Source organism: Phalangium opilio, unplaced genomic scaffold (genome assembly GCF_054372755.1).
Source record: "Phalangium opilio isolate 3A_F unplaced genomic scaffold, DU_Popi_V2 ptg000031l_1, whole genome shotgun sequence".
NCBI lineage: Eukaryota > Metazoa > Arthropoda > Arachnida > Opiliones > Phalangiidae > Phalangium > Phalangium opilio.
In genome coordinates this window covers 8,081,847-8,099,803 of record NW_028324158.1, presented here as the reverse complement: position 1 = coordinate 8,099,803, position 17,957 = coordinate 8,081,847, and the positions used below count along the sequence as shown (strand labels likewise).

General features: G+C 35.9%; 1 protein-coding gene across 1 annotated transcript in view; it reads left to right on the top strand.

Moving 5' to 3' along the window:
* Positions 1 to 4,484: 4,484 nt before the first annotated feature.
* Positions 4,485 to 17,957, top strand: part of LanB2 (laminin subunit gamma-1) — a 96,578-nt gene continuing 83,105 nt past the window's right edge. Inside the window, exon 1 of the mRNA XM_089869901.1 lies at positions 4,485 to 6,362. Coding sequence (XP_089726027.1) covers positions 5,882 to 6,362 — 481 coding nt within the window. The 5' untranslated portion in view covers positions 4,485 to 5,881. The remainder of the gene's footprint in view (positions 6,363 to 17,957) is intronic.

Here is a 17,957-nt window from a genome sequence, read left to right as displayed (position 1 = left end):
CGATGATATTGGAATGATGTAGTTAGTGTCCGGTCTCTTTTTTTGAGGCTAAAAAACAAGGATGTTTTGGCCACGAGGGGAGAGAACTTTTAAAAGGAAAAGTAGATAACATCTTTCGATTTTTTCTTATTTTTTTTTTCTCCTTTTAAACCTACTATAGACTTTTAGCTGAAAAAGATTATTTCTTTCTCTACGGATAGCTTTGATTCACCTTTCTTCATTTTTATTTATTTTTCATTCATATCGACTTTTTTTCTATATAAAGACATGTTTCATCCGATGAAAACATTTTCTTTTTCTGTGTTTGATTTTATAATGTGAAGAGCTTACAATGTTACAACTTTCTTAAAACTTTCAAAGCCCGGAACTTTTGAATTGCTCCGGTTCGATTAATGATATAGGCTATTTTCTGTTTTATACACCACATTTAACGACAACTTCAAGTTGGCCAAATTATTTAGTGTTTTGTAAATGGGACCGGCATCGAGGAAATGCCTAATAAGAAGTATTCATTCCTATTAGTTTTATGTATTCCTGGTATAAACTAACCCGAACTTATCAAAATATTTATGGGTTTTAATCAGGGTTGCCACAGGTCAGGGAATTTTTAAATTATTCAAAAACGTCAGGGAATTTCCAAATAGACCAAAAAGGTCAGGAAAAAGTCTGGAAGTTTCAAAATTGGCCAAAATATCTGCGGTTAAACGAAGTTGGTTATATTTAAAATATGACAATTGGGCTTAAAAATCTGGGATAATCGTATAAAATGTCAGGAAAAAGTCAGGGAATTTTTATCCCAAAATTTAACGACTAAATATCTCTAATAAGGGTTCATATTTCTGCAATTAAAAGTAATTTGAAGTACTAGGCTATACGTGTACATTTGAAGAAATATTACATTAGAAGAATTGGAATTTGATATTTCGGAATCAGTCCTCTTCTAGTTACTTACATATTTTCAACGTTTACCCGAAATTATGCCGCTTATTTACGCATTGAAATAATAAAAAAAAAACCAAAACAATGGTTTCAAAGAAGAAATTAATCGTCCCTCGAGCCATAAAGATGTTATATTACAATTCTAAAACACGAAATTTTCATTATACTCACTCCATCTGATAAGTAGATCACAATCTAAAATGTAAAATTGCCTTTATTATGTCTAAACTTTGTTGAATAGTTTAAGAAAAAAACCCTTATAAAAACAAGTAATTTCAATGGATGTGAACTTAAGAAAATTGCATAATCTTAAATCTCTCACCCCAAACATTTTGTTTATAGTATGTTAAACTAAAATAAATATATCAGCAAATGTAATTTCAATGATATTTTTCCTCAAAGGTCATCGTAAACAAGTTAAATTAATTAAATTAGCATTTCTTACATAATTTTAAGGGGTCACTCTACTGATAACTTGTAAACGGTAACCCGAACGGTGTAATGTCATGGTTATAGAACATTTTTGACTCAAAATTGGTTTCCAATAGAAACACCCCACTCTAGTTCAGTCTTACAACCCTTTTTGGTACCCATTGTAAAATAATTCACATAAAAGGTGAGCTACAATCCAAACAAGGCCTGGTTTCTAAAAATTCCGGGTATGGCGTTCATTGGGCGTATTGCCAATTCCCTATGGAAACATTGGATAAACATTAGACACATAGACGCATCAATTTCTTTGGAATCTCCCTTGAGGCGCCTTGGTACGAAGATTTTGTTTATATGTCAAACGAAAATCTGGTTATATATGTATGATGGGAAAGATTCAACCAGGGACCACCCTTGTTATAAGACCTCCCATCTCGACGTAACAATGCCTTTTTTCCAACTCGATCCACATACTATCAAGAAGTGATATCTAGTTTATTAGGGAGAAGGTATAAATTCGCCATGCACATTTCCAGCTTTATCTCCAGTCCAAACGTAGACGTGTCCGGAGTTAATCCCCGCCGCCTCTAAATTACAACCAGCATCTCATTGTTTCTTGAAAACTCACGTCAGCGCGACGACGCGAATGACGAAAATTACAGTCAAATTTTCCGACTGAGGAGAGGCGAAATATCCCGGCCTTCTTTAACGTCCCCCCTTGTATTTTGAAAGGGGGACTTGGACTATGGCGCGCGAATACTTAGGCATCTTATACCTTCACCCTAATATACTAGACATCACTTCTTGATACTATTGAGGATAAAATATATATAACCCCTTTATCAATGTCGTTGAAATGAAACTAAGGGCAATGGGAATATGTATATATATATATAGATGAAATGTATCAAACCTTCTGGAATTAAATGAAGATCATTTATTTCTTTTCTCTCTCTCTCTTTTATAGATCTTGAAACGGATAAACTTGTATTACAGACGATGAAAGGCTATCGTGAAATTATCTTGAGTGCTTTGAAAAGTCGTTTATGGATAATGAACAAAAGGGAAGACGGAGTCTGAGAAATTTGGTTGACGTGTAATCATAATAGCAGTTAGACAAGTAAGACTTCACTGTTTAATTTTTAAATATGGATTTAGAATGAAAAATATTAGGGTTTGTTTGGAAATCGTTGGGTTTATATAACGCGCATCTTAACAATATTCGATTAAAATGGTTACTAATCACTATTTAATTTTATTTCGAAAAGTTTTCACGAAATTTAACAAAATTTGTCATAATTTGGCACCGTTCCATAAAATTGAACAAAATATCACGTCATTTGGCAACGTGCCTCAAAATGGAATTAAATTTCACACTTTTTTGGCAACGTGCCATAATCTTTAAAAAAAAATTCACGCGTTTTCTCAAAGCGCCATGATAAAATTGAACAAAATTTCGCATATATTGGCACCGTTCCATAAAATTCAACCAAATTTCACGTCGTTTGGCAACATGCCACAAAATTGAATTGAATTTCACACTATTTGGCAACGTGCCATAATATTGAACAAAATTTCACGTAATTTCTCAAAGAAACATGATAAAATTGAACAGAATTTCACGTGATTTTTCAAAGTTTTTTACAATCTAATTTTTCTACAAATAAATGTGGGGGATTTGGTGAAGGAAAATGACTTTAAATAGTCAGGAAAAAGGCAGAAGTAAAATTTGAAATGTCTGAAAAATCGTTGTAACCCTGCTTTTAAAAATAAAGGAAAAGACCCAAGTTCTTTTAATAAAGTGTAAGAGGGCGTATAGTCAGTTGGGGGTATGCTTCGCTTCCTTTTATATATTCCTCCATTAGTCAAGACTCTAAAAGTTAAGTGAAGCTTAGATCTCCAAAGGGAATCCCATATACCAGGCATCCAAGGATTATACTAAAGGGGAAATGAGAATTGCCCAAACGTTTTTGCTTGTGCCCTGATAATAGCTCCCTTTTTATCTTGAAGGGAAATTCTTATTATCATTGCATAATCATTATCGACTCATTTTGATGGGAATGCGATGAACCCTTTCTTCCTCCGCACATGGCACGTGTGTTATCCGGAATATAAGGAATACCAAGAACACATATAAGGCCCAAGAACGTATGAATAGCCTTCTTAGTTAATAATTTTGCATGGGTTGATCATAAGTTTATAAGATGTGTTACATGATAAGCATGACACTACCTATACTTCAAAATGCTAGTGACTCACAGCTCGAGCTAGTTCGAGAACGACAAGCGAGAATTGATTGGCTACACTCGCTGGTTAATTTTGCAGGACTTCGATCTTCCCATTTAGTCTGTACTAAGCCTTTGACAGCGCCTCACCAGGCGTCGCTTTACCTCGAATCTATGACCTACATCCCTCACTTCATGACAAGCTCCAGTTTGTAACCAGTGGCAAACTTATGGAACATATCATATGAACTTATGGTTGATTCATAGTGGTGTTAGAAACTTCAAAGTTTTGCATAGACGCCGTTACCCAATTCAGTCTTTGAATTAAGGTTCTCGGGTTTTATATGGGTTCTTGGTTATACCCATAATGGGATCAGGGCGCCCTCTTCTTTTCGTAATTCCTCGTCTATAAGATGAGATTCTTGACTAAAAGATGCTTCGTTGTCTTCGAGAAAATAACATATATATCATTTAGTTTAATAAGACATTGCATTTACTGGGATTAGTATTAAGATTACCATATAGGTGAAATTGTAATTTTGGACATTTTTTGACTCTGTTTTCAGTTTATTTTGAGAATTTTAAGATATAATCCGCTTTAAATGGCAATAATGTGGCCTATTATCCTTTAATTCGTAAATTTATACTATAAAAACCGATATTTTTGATACCAGGCTTGCCACAAGTTGGGGAAAGCTTTGATAATATTGGTACTAAAATTATATATTAGGCACGTTGTAAATTGGAAATTTATCAAAGAATTAGTGAAAAATCTGGAGAAATTTCTTATCAACCAGCCAGATCATGATTCGCATTTACCGATGAAATCTAGTGAAATCTCACCTATTATTTTCTTAATATTTTTCAGATACTAAACGTGGTAGCTCTCGGCATGTATGCACCCATCAAAACGTCGATGTTGCGAAAAAACCTATCTAAAATTCGATACTGTATGTATGGAATGGAATATGTGATTTCCGGAGGGAACTTGAGAAAGAGAGGAGTTTGGGGTGAAGTTATTCCGATGTAAATATTGTCGTGAAGGGCTGGCAAAAAGCCCGTGTCGATGCAGCAAGCAAGTACTATCGAATCACGAAAATCAAATCCCTTCAGAGAGACTGTGGGCCCGGCCACCACTCGCTATATGTACACCTCTTCAGTAGAGTGCATTCCACTGTGTACAAAGGAAATCTTGAATATCGAATCGATTCTTGCTTGTCCTACGTCCTCTCGCCCCCAACGGACATGGACAGAGACAGTGCAGTACAGGGGAAAGACCCCAAAACAAGAAATGAACCCGGTGCATACGACTCGAAAACAAACCTTTTTCGCCTGACGTGAACTCTGAATCAGAATAGTATACTGGTAGTAAAAGTTGTAAGAAGGAACCAACCAGTGCCACAAGTAGCTAACCTAACGCGCGTTCATCATGGGTTGGTAGATGACGTGGTTCAACACCCTATTTCAGAAGAGATTAACGATGGCCATCCAGGCTCACTTACTTGTCGTTGTAAAGTTGCCCTTAATTACGTGTCAACTTTGACGCTCTGCCACAATAGGAGAGCACCTTTACTCCATTGAAGAGACAACTTTTCTTAACCATCTCATTAGTACCCTGTACTTGCCTTCGCACACTCGTATCTTAACTTAGGGAATGCATGAATCCTTGGAATAATGTAGAGTATATGGGGATCGCGGCGTCGTATCGTCGTACGAAGCCTGCTGAAGCAGGATGGCTATATGGATGAAAGAAAACTCTTGGCCGGCGTCTCGAGAATTCTTTCTTTGAGAAAAGGGAGGTGGATGGCAGAAGAAGAAGAAGGAGCAACGAGAGGGGGGAGGCAACTTTTCTTTCGGCGCTTAAAGCTAGAAGATCCTGGAGGGGAAGAAAACCCCACCACCAATGCACCGCGATGGCTTGCCATCCTTGCCAGAAGCTTTACAGGGTGGTAAAGTTGGGGGTGAGACTCTTTGAGAAGAGAGAGAGAGAGAGAGAGAGAGAGAGAGAGAGAGAGAGAGAGAGAGAGAGAGAGAGAGAGAGAGAGGAAACAGTCGAGAGAGACTGAGAGATTGTCCCGGCACTGAGCCATAGACACGCTCGCGCGCGGTGCACTGCACGCAAACTTTTCAGCTAGTCAGTCTTTGCTGCTCCTCGAGTCAGTCCGAGACGCGCCTTACGCGAGTGTGGACTGGTGAACCCAGCACCGTTTTAACCTCCCAAAGACACACGCGATATAATGTACTCCATTCCTTGAAATTACCCGGATTTAACCTCCTTCAAGAAGAAGATGGGTCCGAGAATGGTCAGACCCACCACCACGGTGGTTCATTGTTTTTTCGCGTTACTGTGCGTCGTCGTCTTCGTCGGTTTTAGTCAAGGTCAAGACCCCTATTTGGACGTTAATAACGTGGTAGACGCCCCTCTTTACGGGCCGGTCACTCGGCAGAGGACTTTTACAAGGTGTTACGATAAACAGGGTATCCCTCAACGGTGTATCCCTGAGTTTGTCAACGCGGCCTATAATGTCCGCGTGGAGGCCACGAATACTTGCGGGACAACGCGGGGCGCCATTGAGTTTTGCACCCAAACGGGAGCGACGGAGGCCAGGAAGTCTTGCGAGTTTTGCGATGCCACCGTACCCCAGTTGGCCCACCCTCCAGAATATTTGACTGACTTTAACAACAACGACAATCAAACGTGGTGGCAAAGCGAAACCATGAACGAGGGGATTCAATACCCTAATAGGGTCAACTTGACTTTGAGATTGGGTGAGTCTAACCTTTTTGTTTCTGGTGGTGGTGGTCATTTTTGGTGGGTGCTGTATACTTGATGTGAAAACAACATTTAGATTAGTTTGAAATGAAGTCTTAAATTCGCTTTTGGGTATACTTTTGCCCTTGAGTTCGACTTAATAGAATTGAAATGGGAATGCAGGTTTGACCTTTTCTTCTCTTACTCGTGCAGCGATAACGCTATAGTTTCAACAGTTTAAGAACCAGGCTAACTCAATACGTGACTATATACTGATGAAACAAACTATTACTCTGCAAATATACCAATAAAATTAACTATTACTCTGCAAATATACCGATAAAATTAACTATTACTCTGCAAATATACCAATAAAATTAACTATTACTCTGCAAATATACCGATAAAATTAACTATTACTCTGCAAATATACTGGTAAAATTAACTATTACTCTGCAAATATACCGGTAAAATTAACTAATATTCTGCAAATATACTGGTAAAATTAACTATTATTCTGCAAATATACCGGTAAAATTAACTATTTCTCTGCAAATATATTGATAAAATTAACTATTACTCTGCAAATATACTGATAAAATTAACAATTACTCTGCAAATACACTGTTGAGTCGATCGTCTATCTGCTTACATTCTGATTTAAATTAACTTTCGAAACATTTCGAAACTTATCCAGGCATGATTATAACTCGAAATTGTCCTCAAAGGGTCACTAGTTTTGGACCTATTAAAAATATAATATGTATATCTTGACCTTTGCCCTCCCTCAGGGTCATGATAACACTTCAAATTTTATGAATATTGACAAATTCAGATTTCAAAGAATATTCTATAACTAAAATAATCAAAGTATATTTTGAAACCATATTTATTACGTCCACTTTCCTACCTTAAATACACTCCAAAATATATTAAAACTCATTCTTAAGTCTTGAACTTAAGGGCCGCAAAATATTAATCTAATTTCACTAAGCTTTCATAAAAAAAATAAAACCTTCGGAAGTAAGGCAGGGGGGATGAAGATTAAAATTCCTTAAGTTGACCCTTATGACCCCAAGGGTCCCCTAGACTGTAAAATTGGGGAAACTAACTTGGAACAGACGAACGAACCACACCACCCCCTAAAACTAAAGTATACGTACATACGTCTCCTTGTTAAAATTCCTACGCACTGCCTTCTGGGTAAGCTCCGTTAAAAAACTACACCCGTCTTTAAATCAACTTGATAACAGGGGCCGATAGTAAATTTTCCCACCCTCTGATCGTATATATATATATTTATATATATAATAATTCAGAACAAATACGTAGCAAGTCTTGACCTTACATCGCAAATTAGTTACTGTAATTTTGCTATCGTGTATGACCCCCCTCTATGGCTCATTGCTAAAACAATTTTTTTTTTCTTTAGAAGTTTGTTTATGAAAGGAAATTGCCTTTAGGGGGTCTATAGTAATTTTGTTCAAGCTGAGATGATAATTCGAATTGAAGGCAGGGTGTATGGGTTTTAATGAAGATTTTAGGGTATGTGTGTAGGGTTTTTTTTGGGGCTTTGGATTTGTTACAAGCTGAGCCTGAGAAATATTGATTGTATCTGTATATAAGTTAGTAGGACCCTTGTTGAATATTTTTTTACTTCAAACATATTATTAAGTTGGCATATATAGCGTTAGAAGTATATTTAACGTGATAATTATAAGTAGTATATAATAAGTATAATGGGATTGGTATGTTGTTTTAACCTTACATTCCACAGTAGTCTAATTCACACGGTGTTCTTAAATATATTTGTTTTTAAAGTTTTATAACGCCCTGGTTCTATTGGCTAACACACGTATAGATGTAAGGTTACGTAATCGCACTGTTTCTTCTTTCATCTATTGAAAGTTTGTATAATGCTAAAGAAGTGATATCTAGTTTATTAGGGAGAAGGTTTATATCCGCAATATTTCTTGACTTTATCTCCAGTCCAAACGTATTTCCGGAGTTAATCCCCTCCTCTAAATTACAATCAGCATCTCATTGGTTCTTGAAAACTCACGTCAGCGCGACGCGAATGACGAAAATTACGTTTTTTCCGACTGAAGAGAGGCGAAATAGCCCGGTCTCCTTTTACGTCCCCCCTTGTATTTTGAAAAGGGGACAGGGACTATGGCACGTGAATACTTAGGCATCTTATATCTTCTCCCTAATAAACTGGATATCGCTTCTTGATAATATACAGGGTGTTTCTGATAAGTCTGGAATTATAAATTAAGGGTGATGTTCTTTGGGGGCGCGATTTTGAGACGAAAATGTAACTTCTATCTCCATTTTGCCACAAGGGACACTGTTTTCGAGTTATGATTTGAGTGTTTTAGGGATGACCCCTTAATTAATTAAATTAGAAATCATTGTCTTAATCAGTTTCTTAATTAAATTTAAGGGGTCATCCTTAAAATACTAATCCAATTTTAATTTGAAGACAGTGTCCCTTGTGGCAAAATGGAGATAGAAGTTACATTTTCGACTCAAAATCGATTACCAAAGAATGTATACAACTTGTTACAAGTTGTAAATTTTTCATTCTTGAATCAAGATTTCAAAAATTGGTCAAACTTTTTGCTATTTCTTTTCGTGTAGCCCGCGGGTTAAAAATGGTACGTGTTTTGTATTAGGGCTTGAATTTAGCGGCAAATAGAAAGTTAAACTTAATGTCTATCTTGGCCTTGGGAGAGAGAACAAGTAAAAGGGAGAGAAAGAGTACAGTGTTAGAGATAGATCTGATGTCATTCTTATTAAGTACGGTTTTTGAACCCCAACTTTTCATTCTGTTGTAGTATACTGTATATCGCGCAAGAACAGTTAAGAGCTAGAAGGAATTTGCGAGTAAAAAGTTTTAATTCATTGTTTGTTTCTAAGGGAATTGTCCCTGCATGGACTAGCTCTGGAGGCAATGTTACAGTGACAGGGTGGTCTGGCTAACTTGAATTAGGGCTTATAATAAAATTTTGAACGGTTTGAGGTATTATGTGCAGTGAAGTTGAGGTTTGGATCAAGTATTTTGAAATATATACAATTAATTTAAAATGGTGTAATTATTAGGGAATTTGAAATCGGGTTCATTTATCAGGGAATTTGAAAAGCGGGTACATTTATCGGGAAATTTGAAAACTGGTCCATTTATCGGGAAATTTGAAAATTAGTTCATTTATCAGGAAATTGGAAAAGTGGTACACATAATACAAAATTTGAAAACGAATTCATAAATCAGGTAATTTGATAAGTGGTACTATTATTATTAAATTTGTAAACTAATTTATAAAAAACTGGTACTTAAGTCAATTGAAACATTTAAAACACATCAAAAAGTTTAAAATCAATCCACAAATAATTTGATGGTAGTCTTGGTAGATAAATAAACATAGATTATTTGAGAAGAGGTTTGTAAAAATTGGAAAAATTTTAAGTTCCTATTTAGTAGATTAAAATATTTGATATCAACATGATCAGGGAATTGAAACTTTGTTCGGAGACTAGGGAAATTGTTTAGGGAATTCGAGCTGTGTATAAGCGACTTTTATGTAAATCAATATCACTAGGCGTATATATAACCACTTTACGAAATTAATTCAATTAAACGTTGGGCAATAATGTTCATCGCTTAAAAGTTGTGTAAATTTTAAATTTCCGAAATGCGAAGCCTTCATAACATAATTAAGGATTATATCAAAATACCAGCTTCAATTGTGAATTCAAATGTCGTGTACATACAGTACATATACAGGGTGTTTCTGATAAGTCTTAAATAAATAATAGATTTTGGTGTTTTGGTCAAGCTGAGTGGTAAGAGTGTCAGAGAACATGGGCTCTACAATATGGAGATAAGGGCTTCCAAACATTGCTTCAAGATGCTTTGATGAAACTTCACACTCAGTTAGACCCAGAAGTGATATCTAATTTATTAGGGAGAAGGTATAAATTCGCCATATTTCTAGCTTTATCTCCAGTCCAAACGTAGACGTGTCCGGAGTTAATCCCCGCCTCTAAATTACAATTACACGCAGCATCTCATCGGTTCTTTAAAACTCACCTCAGGGCGACGCGAATGACGAAAATTACGTATTTTCCGTCTGAGGAGAGTGTAGCGAAATAGCCCGGCCTCCTTTTACGTCCCCCCTTGTATTTTGAAAGGGGGATGAGACTATGGCGCGCGAATACTTAGGCATCTTATACCTTCTCCCTAATAAACTAGATATCACTTCTTGGTTTGAAGACCCTTAGAACACAGACCCTTTAATTTTTGGCAGACTTATCAGAAACACCCTGTACATATAGGGATGTTAACGCAATGCTATAATGTTATATATTCAAGCTGATGCCATGCATTTTCGCACATTATTATACGTAAGGGAAATGGATAAGCCCCTTAATGTAGCCTGTATTGATTTTTCAAAGCCAATTTATCGTTAATTTAACGATTCGTTACACTATCTCTTTCCGAAGCATTCCCAAATGACTTGTGAGGCATGCACCATTTCGTTTTGCCGGAACCAAAATTCAATTAAACTAATGAATTAAAATGGCTTTAATTAAAACGCCTTGAATAATTAAAATAGTCAAATATATTCTTCGATTGCGATTAAAGAAAGTGTAATTTAAGTTCGATGAAGTGTTAGTGATCTAAATCGTTCAGACATTTTATCTCTTAGAACGAAACGATTCCTGTTAATTCAAAGTTTATAGTGGCTAATTCTTTAAGAAGGTATAATTTGCGTAACATTTTAACAGTGCATCAAATTAAACAGATTTTATTAGATTTCTCCAGAGAATGTTAAGTGATTTGATTTTCTCGTTAGTTTTTCCTTATATTTTATGATGTTTTACTTGTATTTCTTGATATTTTCCTTGTATTCATGATATATACCTTAGATTCCATGAGATTCCTTTAGATTTCATGAGATTATTTTAGATTTCATGTGATTTATTTATTTATTTATTTAGATTTCACTAGATTATTTTACATTTCATGAGATTCCTTTAGATTTCAAGAGATTCCTTTATATTTCGCGAGATTCTTTTAGATTTCACGAGATTCTTTTATATTTCGCGAGATTCTTTTATATTTCGCGAGATTCTTTTATATTTCGCGAGATTCTTTTAGATTTCAAAAGATTCCTTATATCTCACGAGATTCCTTTAGATTTCAAAAGATTCCTTTATATTTCACGAGATTCCTTGAGATTTCACGAGATTACTTTATCTTTCACGAGATTCTTCTAGATTTCATGAGATTCCTTTATATTCCAAGAGATTTCTATATATTTCACGAGATTCTATTAGATTTCAAGAGATTCCTATATATTTCAAGAGATTCCTTTAGATTTCACGAGATTCTTCTAGATTTCATGAGATTCCTTTATATTCCAAGAGATTTCTATATATTTCACGAGATTCTCTTAGATTTCAAGAGATTCCTATATATTTCACGAGATTCCTTTAGATTTCGCGAGATTCTTCTAGATTTCATGAGATTCCTTTAGATTTCACGAGATATCCACAAATTTCATGAGATTTCTTTAGCTTTCACGAGATATCCACAAATTTCATGAGATTCCTTTAGATTTCACGAGCTCTCCACAAATTTCATGAGATTCCTTTATATTTCACGAGATTCCTGAAAATTTCGCTATGAATTACTTTCACTTGTTATTTTGCACACCGAATTTCACTTATTACCCTTCGACGACAAGAATTAATTTGAGAATAGATTCTTTGAAATTATGCAATTAACAACACGTACTTGTCAATAACAATACCACCTTTATTGACTTCAAATTAATTTATTGAATGCTGCACTTAACGAGGTTTAATTATTCCAATTTCACTGCTTCTTTTAAAGACGGGGTTTTATTAAATAAAGGCTGGCATTTGAACAAATGCACTAATTAATTGTGAGGTGAAGAAATGGGTAAGGTTTTCAAAACCCCATATATAGACAATGGTCGCTTATCTGGACATTTGTAGGTTAATACTTCTATGAAAGTAGTTTTAAAAGACATCCTAACTTCTTATCTAAGGTCTTACTTCCCATGCAGAGTTCTTAGTTTTATTCCGTTCCTTGTTAAGCTCTAGACGAATAGTGACGGGAAAATCTTCTTTGTTAGTAGTGGTGCATGTATGCAACTTTGCGCCGCGACTTTCCCAAAGTCTTAAAGCTTAAAATGCCCGCAGAACTAGGCTATATATGGAGCCAAGCTCTTTTTATTTTTCAAAGCTTGCTATAGTCCCTATTATTCCAGTCTTTCGCGGGTAAACACTTTAACTGAAGTTCGTTAGATGATGTAACTGAATTGAACTGAGGAAAATATGATGCCCAAAGATTCAAAATTTTAATCGTCGATTTATACCTCCACTAGCTATAAGATATGGCAGTGTATATCAAAACTTTTGGGACAATCTTCAATCAAAAGTTTATAAGATATGTTCCTTCCATAAGTATGACTATAACTGTACTTCGTAATGCTAGGGACTTACAGCTCGAGCTAGTTCGAGAACGACGGAAGCAAGAATTGAAGACTACACTCGGTGGTTAATTTTGCAGTCCATCTTAGCATTTAGTCTGTACTATATCATTTGACAGCGCCTGACCAGGCGTCGCTTTACCACGAATCTATGACCTACCTCAATCACTTCATGACAAGCTCCAATTTGTAACCAGTGACAAACTTATGGAACATATGTTACGAACGTATGATATTACAACACAATAGAACTGAATAGAGAATATATCACGTTTCACCTACGTCACTTCATGAAAGCTCTCAGTAACCAGTGACAAACTTACGGAACATATCTTATGAACTGATGCCCCTATATATAAGTCCAAGAAGGGATATCTAGTTTGCTAGGAGGAAGGTATGAGATGCCTAAGTATTTGCGCGCCAAAGTCCCAGTCCCCCTTTCAAAATAAAAGGGGGGGGGCGTAAAAGGAGGCCGGGCTATTTCGCCTCACCTCAGTCGGAAAATAGGTCATTTTCGTCATTCGCGTCGCTCTGACGCTAGTTTTCAAGAACCAATGAGATGCTGGATGTAATTTAGAGGCGGGGATTAACTCAGGACCTACGTTTAGACTGGAAATAAGGCTGGAAATGTGGCGAATTTATACCTTCTCCCTAGTAAACTTGATATCACTTCTTGATAAGACTTTAGGATAATCTCCTATATATAAGATTTGTATCACAATCTCCAGTCCCTTTAGCATATCCATAACTTCAAGCTCTCGATTTGTTCTATGACGTTGTATGCCCCTTTGAATATGAAGACGTACTAACTTATGTTACATCAAAGTTACGTCCTTCCAGTGGCATTTTCAAAAAGGACGACCTAGCTGCACTGTTACAGAAGCTGCTTTGCAACCGCCGGGACCCTAATTGGCGTCAGAAAATACGAATTTATTTCTCTAGAAAAATTCTTATCTTGACATATTTGGTGTTGTGCCGTAAAGGCGCTCGTTTTACCCCTGCAGACATTTTCACTTCTTTTCAATAGGAGCTGTTGATAGATTATTTTATACGTCCCTTCAGCTTAGACTGTATAGTTGGTAGCTCGCTTATTCAGACTAGTTTTAAAAGTTTGTTCCATTTCGTTGCTTTTGCGGTTTTTCTGGAAAAATCCCCTTATATCTAGCCAGACTAGGACAGGAATCTAATTAGGGACATTTTATATTCTCTTTCTTTCTTTCTCTCTACCCTCAAAGTGACAATTGGGAAGAAGGCTTTTAACTTTTGATATTTATCTTACTTGACGTGTCTTTATTTCTGTATTATTTGAAATGACGGTTTAGTAGTTTGAATGCGACGGTGATTTTTCACTGATTTATACGGTTATGTGATGATATAACCAAACAGTGGTGTTTCTGCAGGGTTCATACAAACCTGGAAAACTAAGGGAAATAAATAGTTGACAAGAGATTCAGGGAAAACTCAGGGAAATAAATATAGTTGACAAAGGATTCAGGGAAAACTCAGGGAAATAAATAGTTGACGAAGGATTCAGGGAAAACTCAGGGAAATAAATAGTTGACAAAGGATTTAGGGAAAACTCAGGGAAATAAATGGTTGACAAAAGATTCAGGGAAAACTCAGGGAAATTTAGAATTTTTAGTAAAATTCCTCCCACTGTTTTGGAAAGGTGATCGATATAGATTTTGCTTGCATCTTCTCTTTGAAAAATATGGGAAACTCCAAAATATACCAAGTTCTTGTTAAGTCATCAATTTAAGTTTGAAAGTTTGTTCAGCATCATTAATTCGAAAATTGTAATAGGTACTACCGTATATTACAAGAGCGTAGATCGAAAATACATGATAAATAGGTGAAACAGTACATTAACCTTTGAATCAATTATTTCCTTTGAAAGGAGATAAAAATGGGAGAAAAGAAATATGGAAAGTTATGCCTCCATGATCACTTATTTACGGCCGTCAAAAAAATATAGGTTTTTTTTTTTTGGTTTCTTATACGCCCCATTCTACATATATTCAGTATTTTCACCAAGAATTCCCCAAATATATATATTTTAGCGTACTGTTATAAGCATATAGTTTTCTTGTTCACTCCTTTCTTTTTTTTTCAACTTAGCCCCCATTGTTTCGCCATTTTTTCGCTTCATTGCCGGCAAATTCTTTCTTCCTTTTTAAAGGGAAGGTGAAGTTGGTGAATAAAAAACGAAACACAATATTGTGCATGGGTTCGAATTTCATCGGGAATGCATACAGTTCATAGGAATATTTGTGCCTCCTAGGTTAACTTCTATGCGGGTTTTGTGGGCCGGGCTTGAGAGCTATCCGTCATCACGCGTCATTATTCTGACGTCTTTCTAACTGTGATTTCATTGCGTGATAGCAACTCGAGATCAATGTGCAATGCGTAGTAAGATAGATTATTCGCAAGGCTAAACTCGTCATACATAATGATAACTCTAGCTCTTCCCATAAAATCGGCCTAGATACGTTGAAAAAAAATGGCAGTACGCAATGATTCCTGTTAGTTCTATGTATTCCTGGTGCCATACTTTCAAATGTACAGGCATCATTACCGAACATTTCACACTCACTTTAACCCTTTTCACCTCTCTCCACTCGGATCCATTTATGAAATATTGCCTATTAATTTTGGCATTCTTTGGTACCTACGCCGCCGCCGCCGATGGTTCCAGCCGAGGGGCTATTCACTCAGCGTACTGAAAAGGTATTACGTTTTACCTTGGAAAAGGAAAGTTTGATATATTCTAAATGGCAAACACGAGAGGGCCCTTTTCCATGCATGGTCGTATAATTTACCCATAATAACCCGGTTTTGGTGCCATCTGGTTACAGCAACAAGAACTAAACTGTTATTTACACGTGACCTAGCTAGTAAAATCTATTTTCACCGAGAGATGGCAGCACTCAATGATTCTCTATAGGGAAACAGCAAAAAGGCTGGGCTTGAAGAAGGCCAAACCCTTTTACATGAACATGTTGGACGATTTTATTAAGTGGAAGGCTAGTTGGGGAATAAACCTGATTGGGCAAGAGGGGGTATGACGTTAGGTAGGAGGTGTTTCCTCCTCAAGTATTGTACTCCAAATTCAGACTTTCTACCCCCTCGGTTCAATCCTTTTCGCGCCCGAATTTATTTTCCTTATAGGCCTAGAAACAGTTTTATTTTTCGTACGTTCCAGCCATAACTTAACGTAACGGGAATATTCATAAGTCGCAAAGGCTTAGATCATTTTTGTGGCGGCTTGCGTTAGAGAGCTATAGCGTTATTACCTAACTATACCTTGTTATTACAACCCCTTCGTATCGTTCCCTTCTTTTGGCCAAGGCCTAAATGGTTTTATCTCAGCCCCATTGAAATGTAATTGCCATATACTGTATATACCATGGCACGAAAGGGTTAAACGTTATGCCCCGTACGTGTAGAGCTGCTATATAGCTATTTGGATAAAAGTTAGGAGAGAAAATTGGCTTTCATTCTTTGGTCCTTTGGGATAGGCGCCTGAAAGCCCTTATTTTTATATTATATAATACGTAATGCGTTTCAAATTGGTGGGCTATTCCCGAATAGCTACTATAGTACACCTCAAATTTGCTTGAAATAGCTATAGCTATAGCCACTGTTTAGTAATGGAAATTATCTAGAGTGCAAAGTGCTTTTGGTTGGTATAAAGTAATGGTTCTTGATCAGAACTCAATTTTATGTAGACCTATAATGCAATATACAAAATTTATAGGTGAACTTTAAGAGCTCTTAGTTTAGTTATGCTATGGGCAACTCATTTATTAAAGTTTTAAATGGGGCCAGACTTAAAAGTTAAATGTTCTTGAAATATATTATCTAAAATTAGTAAAAAAAAAAATACAAAATTACTGAGTTAATTAAGTTATAGACGTTCTGGATTTTTTTCGTTAACGCTTATTCTTCGATCTAGTATACTTGAGGTCAAAGGTCACCCATACAATTGTATAATGCGAAATTGAACTGTTCTTTTTCATTGGTTTTCGTAATTTTAACGTAATAAGAAACAAAATGCTCATAAACCTATTTTAAAAATTTGTAAACATTACTGCGTGGCATGGATGGCATTATAAGACATGATCACGTGTTTGTTTCACTTAATGCAACATGGAAAACAAGGAAATTGAATTAAAAACATTAAACTTAGAAAGTTCCCGGAAGCGCCTACATTGGTTACTTTCCAGGAATACTTGTAGATTCTCAGATTTCTATTTTAAAAACACGTACGAATATGAATTGGATGTTATACAATCAAGCGTTACTAGCAATAGAAATAAATGTAAAAGGTTATGTTAGGAGGGAAGTTGGTTTTAATCGACAACGGATGTCGAGTTATATTTTCAATGAATCGTGGATGGGTGAAGGTGAGGGACAAGTCACTTAATTGTTTGTTAATATCGTGTGCAAGTGATTTCACTTTTTTAGAAGTTAATTTTCACAAGATTTCATCTCGAATTTAATTTGAAGAAAGGGTTATTACCGCACGATTTACTGTGATGTTTTCTCCACCAACTGATTTCCCTACATGAAATTTCACTAGATTTCTTATGATTTCGTGAAGATTCAAACGAATTCCTTGAAATGCCATGAAATTTCACACGATTTCCTAAAATGTTTCTTTATGGTCTTTATCATTTGTTGTAATTTTTGTTCCTTACTTCTCGTTAGTTCCCTAAATTTCACCATATATCTTAAATTATATAAATATTATACTAACTTCACTGAATTCTCAAAACATATTTCAAATTTCACAATGTACCACTATTATTTATTCCATTTAAGAATATTTGTACCTGGGTGACTTACCCCTCGCCTAGAAGGTTATAGTAACGCGCGGATGGTCTTATCTAATCTTCTTTTATAAACAAGGCACGACAATATATTTCTTTTATAACATCCCCAACTACCGGTAGTAAATGCACGAGCTAGAGGGAAAAGAGATTAAAACACGCGAGGCGAGCGGATGAAATCAAAATCCTGTATCAACAGACATTTTATAAGCCGAAAAATAAGGCCTAAATTACAGAGTAAAGCCAAAACAAAGGC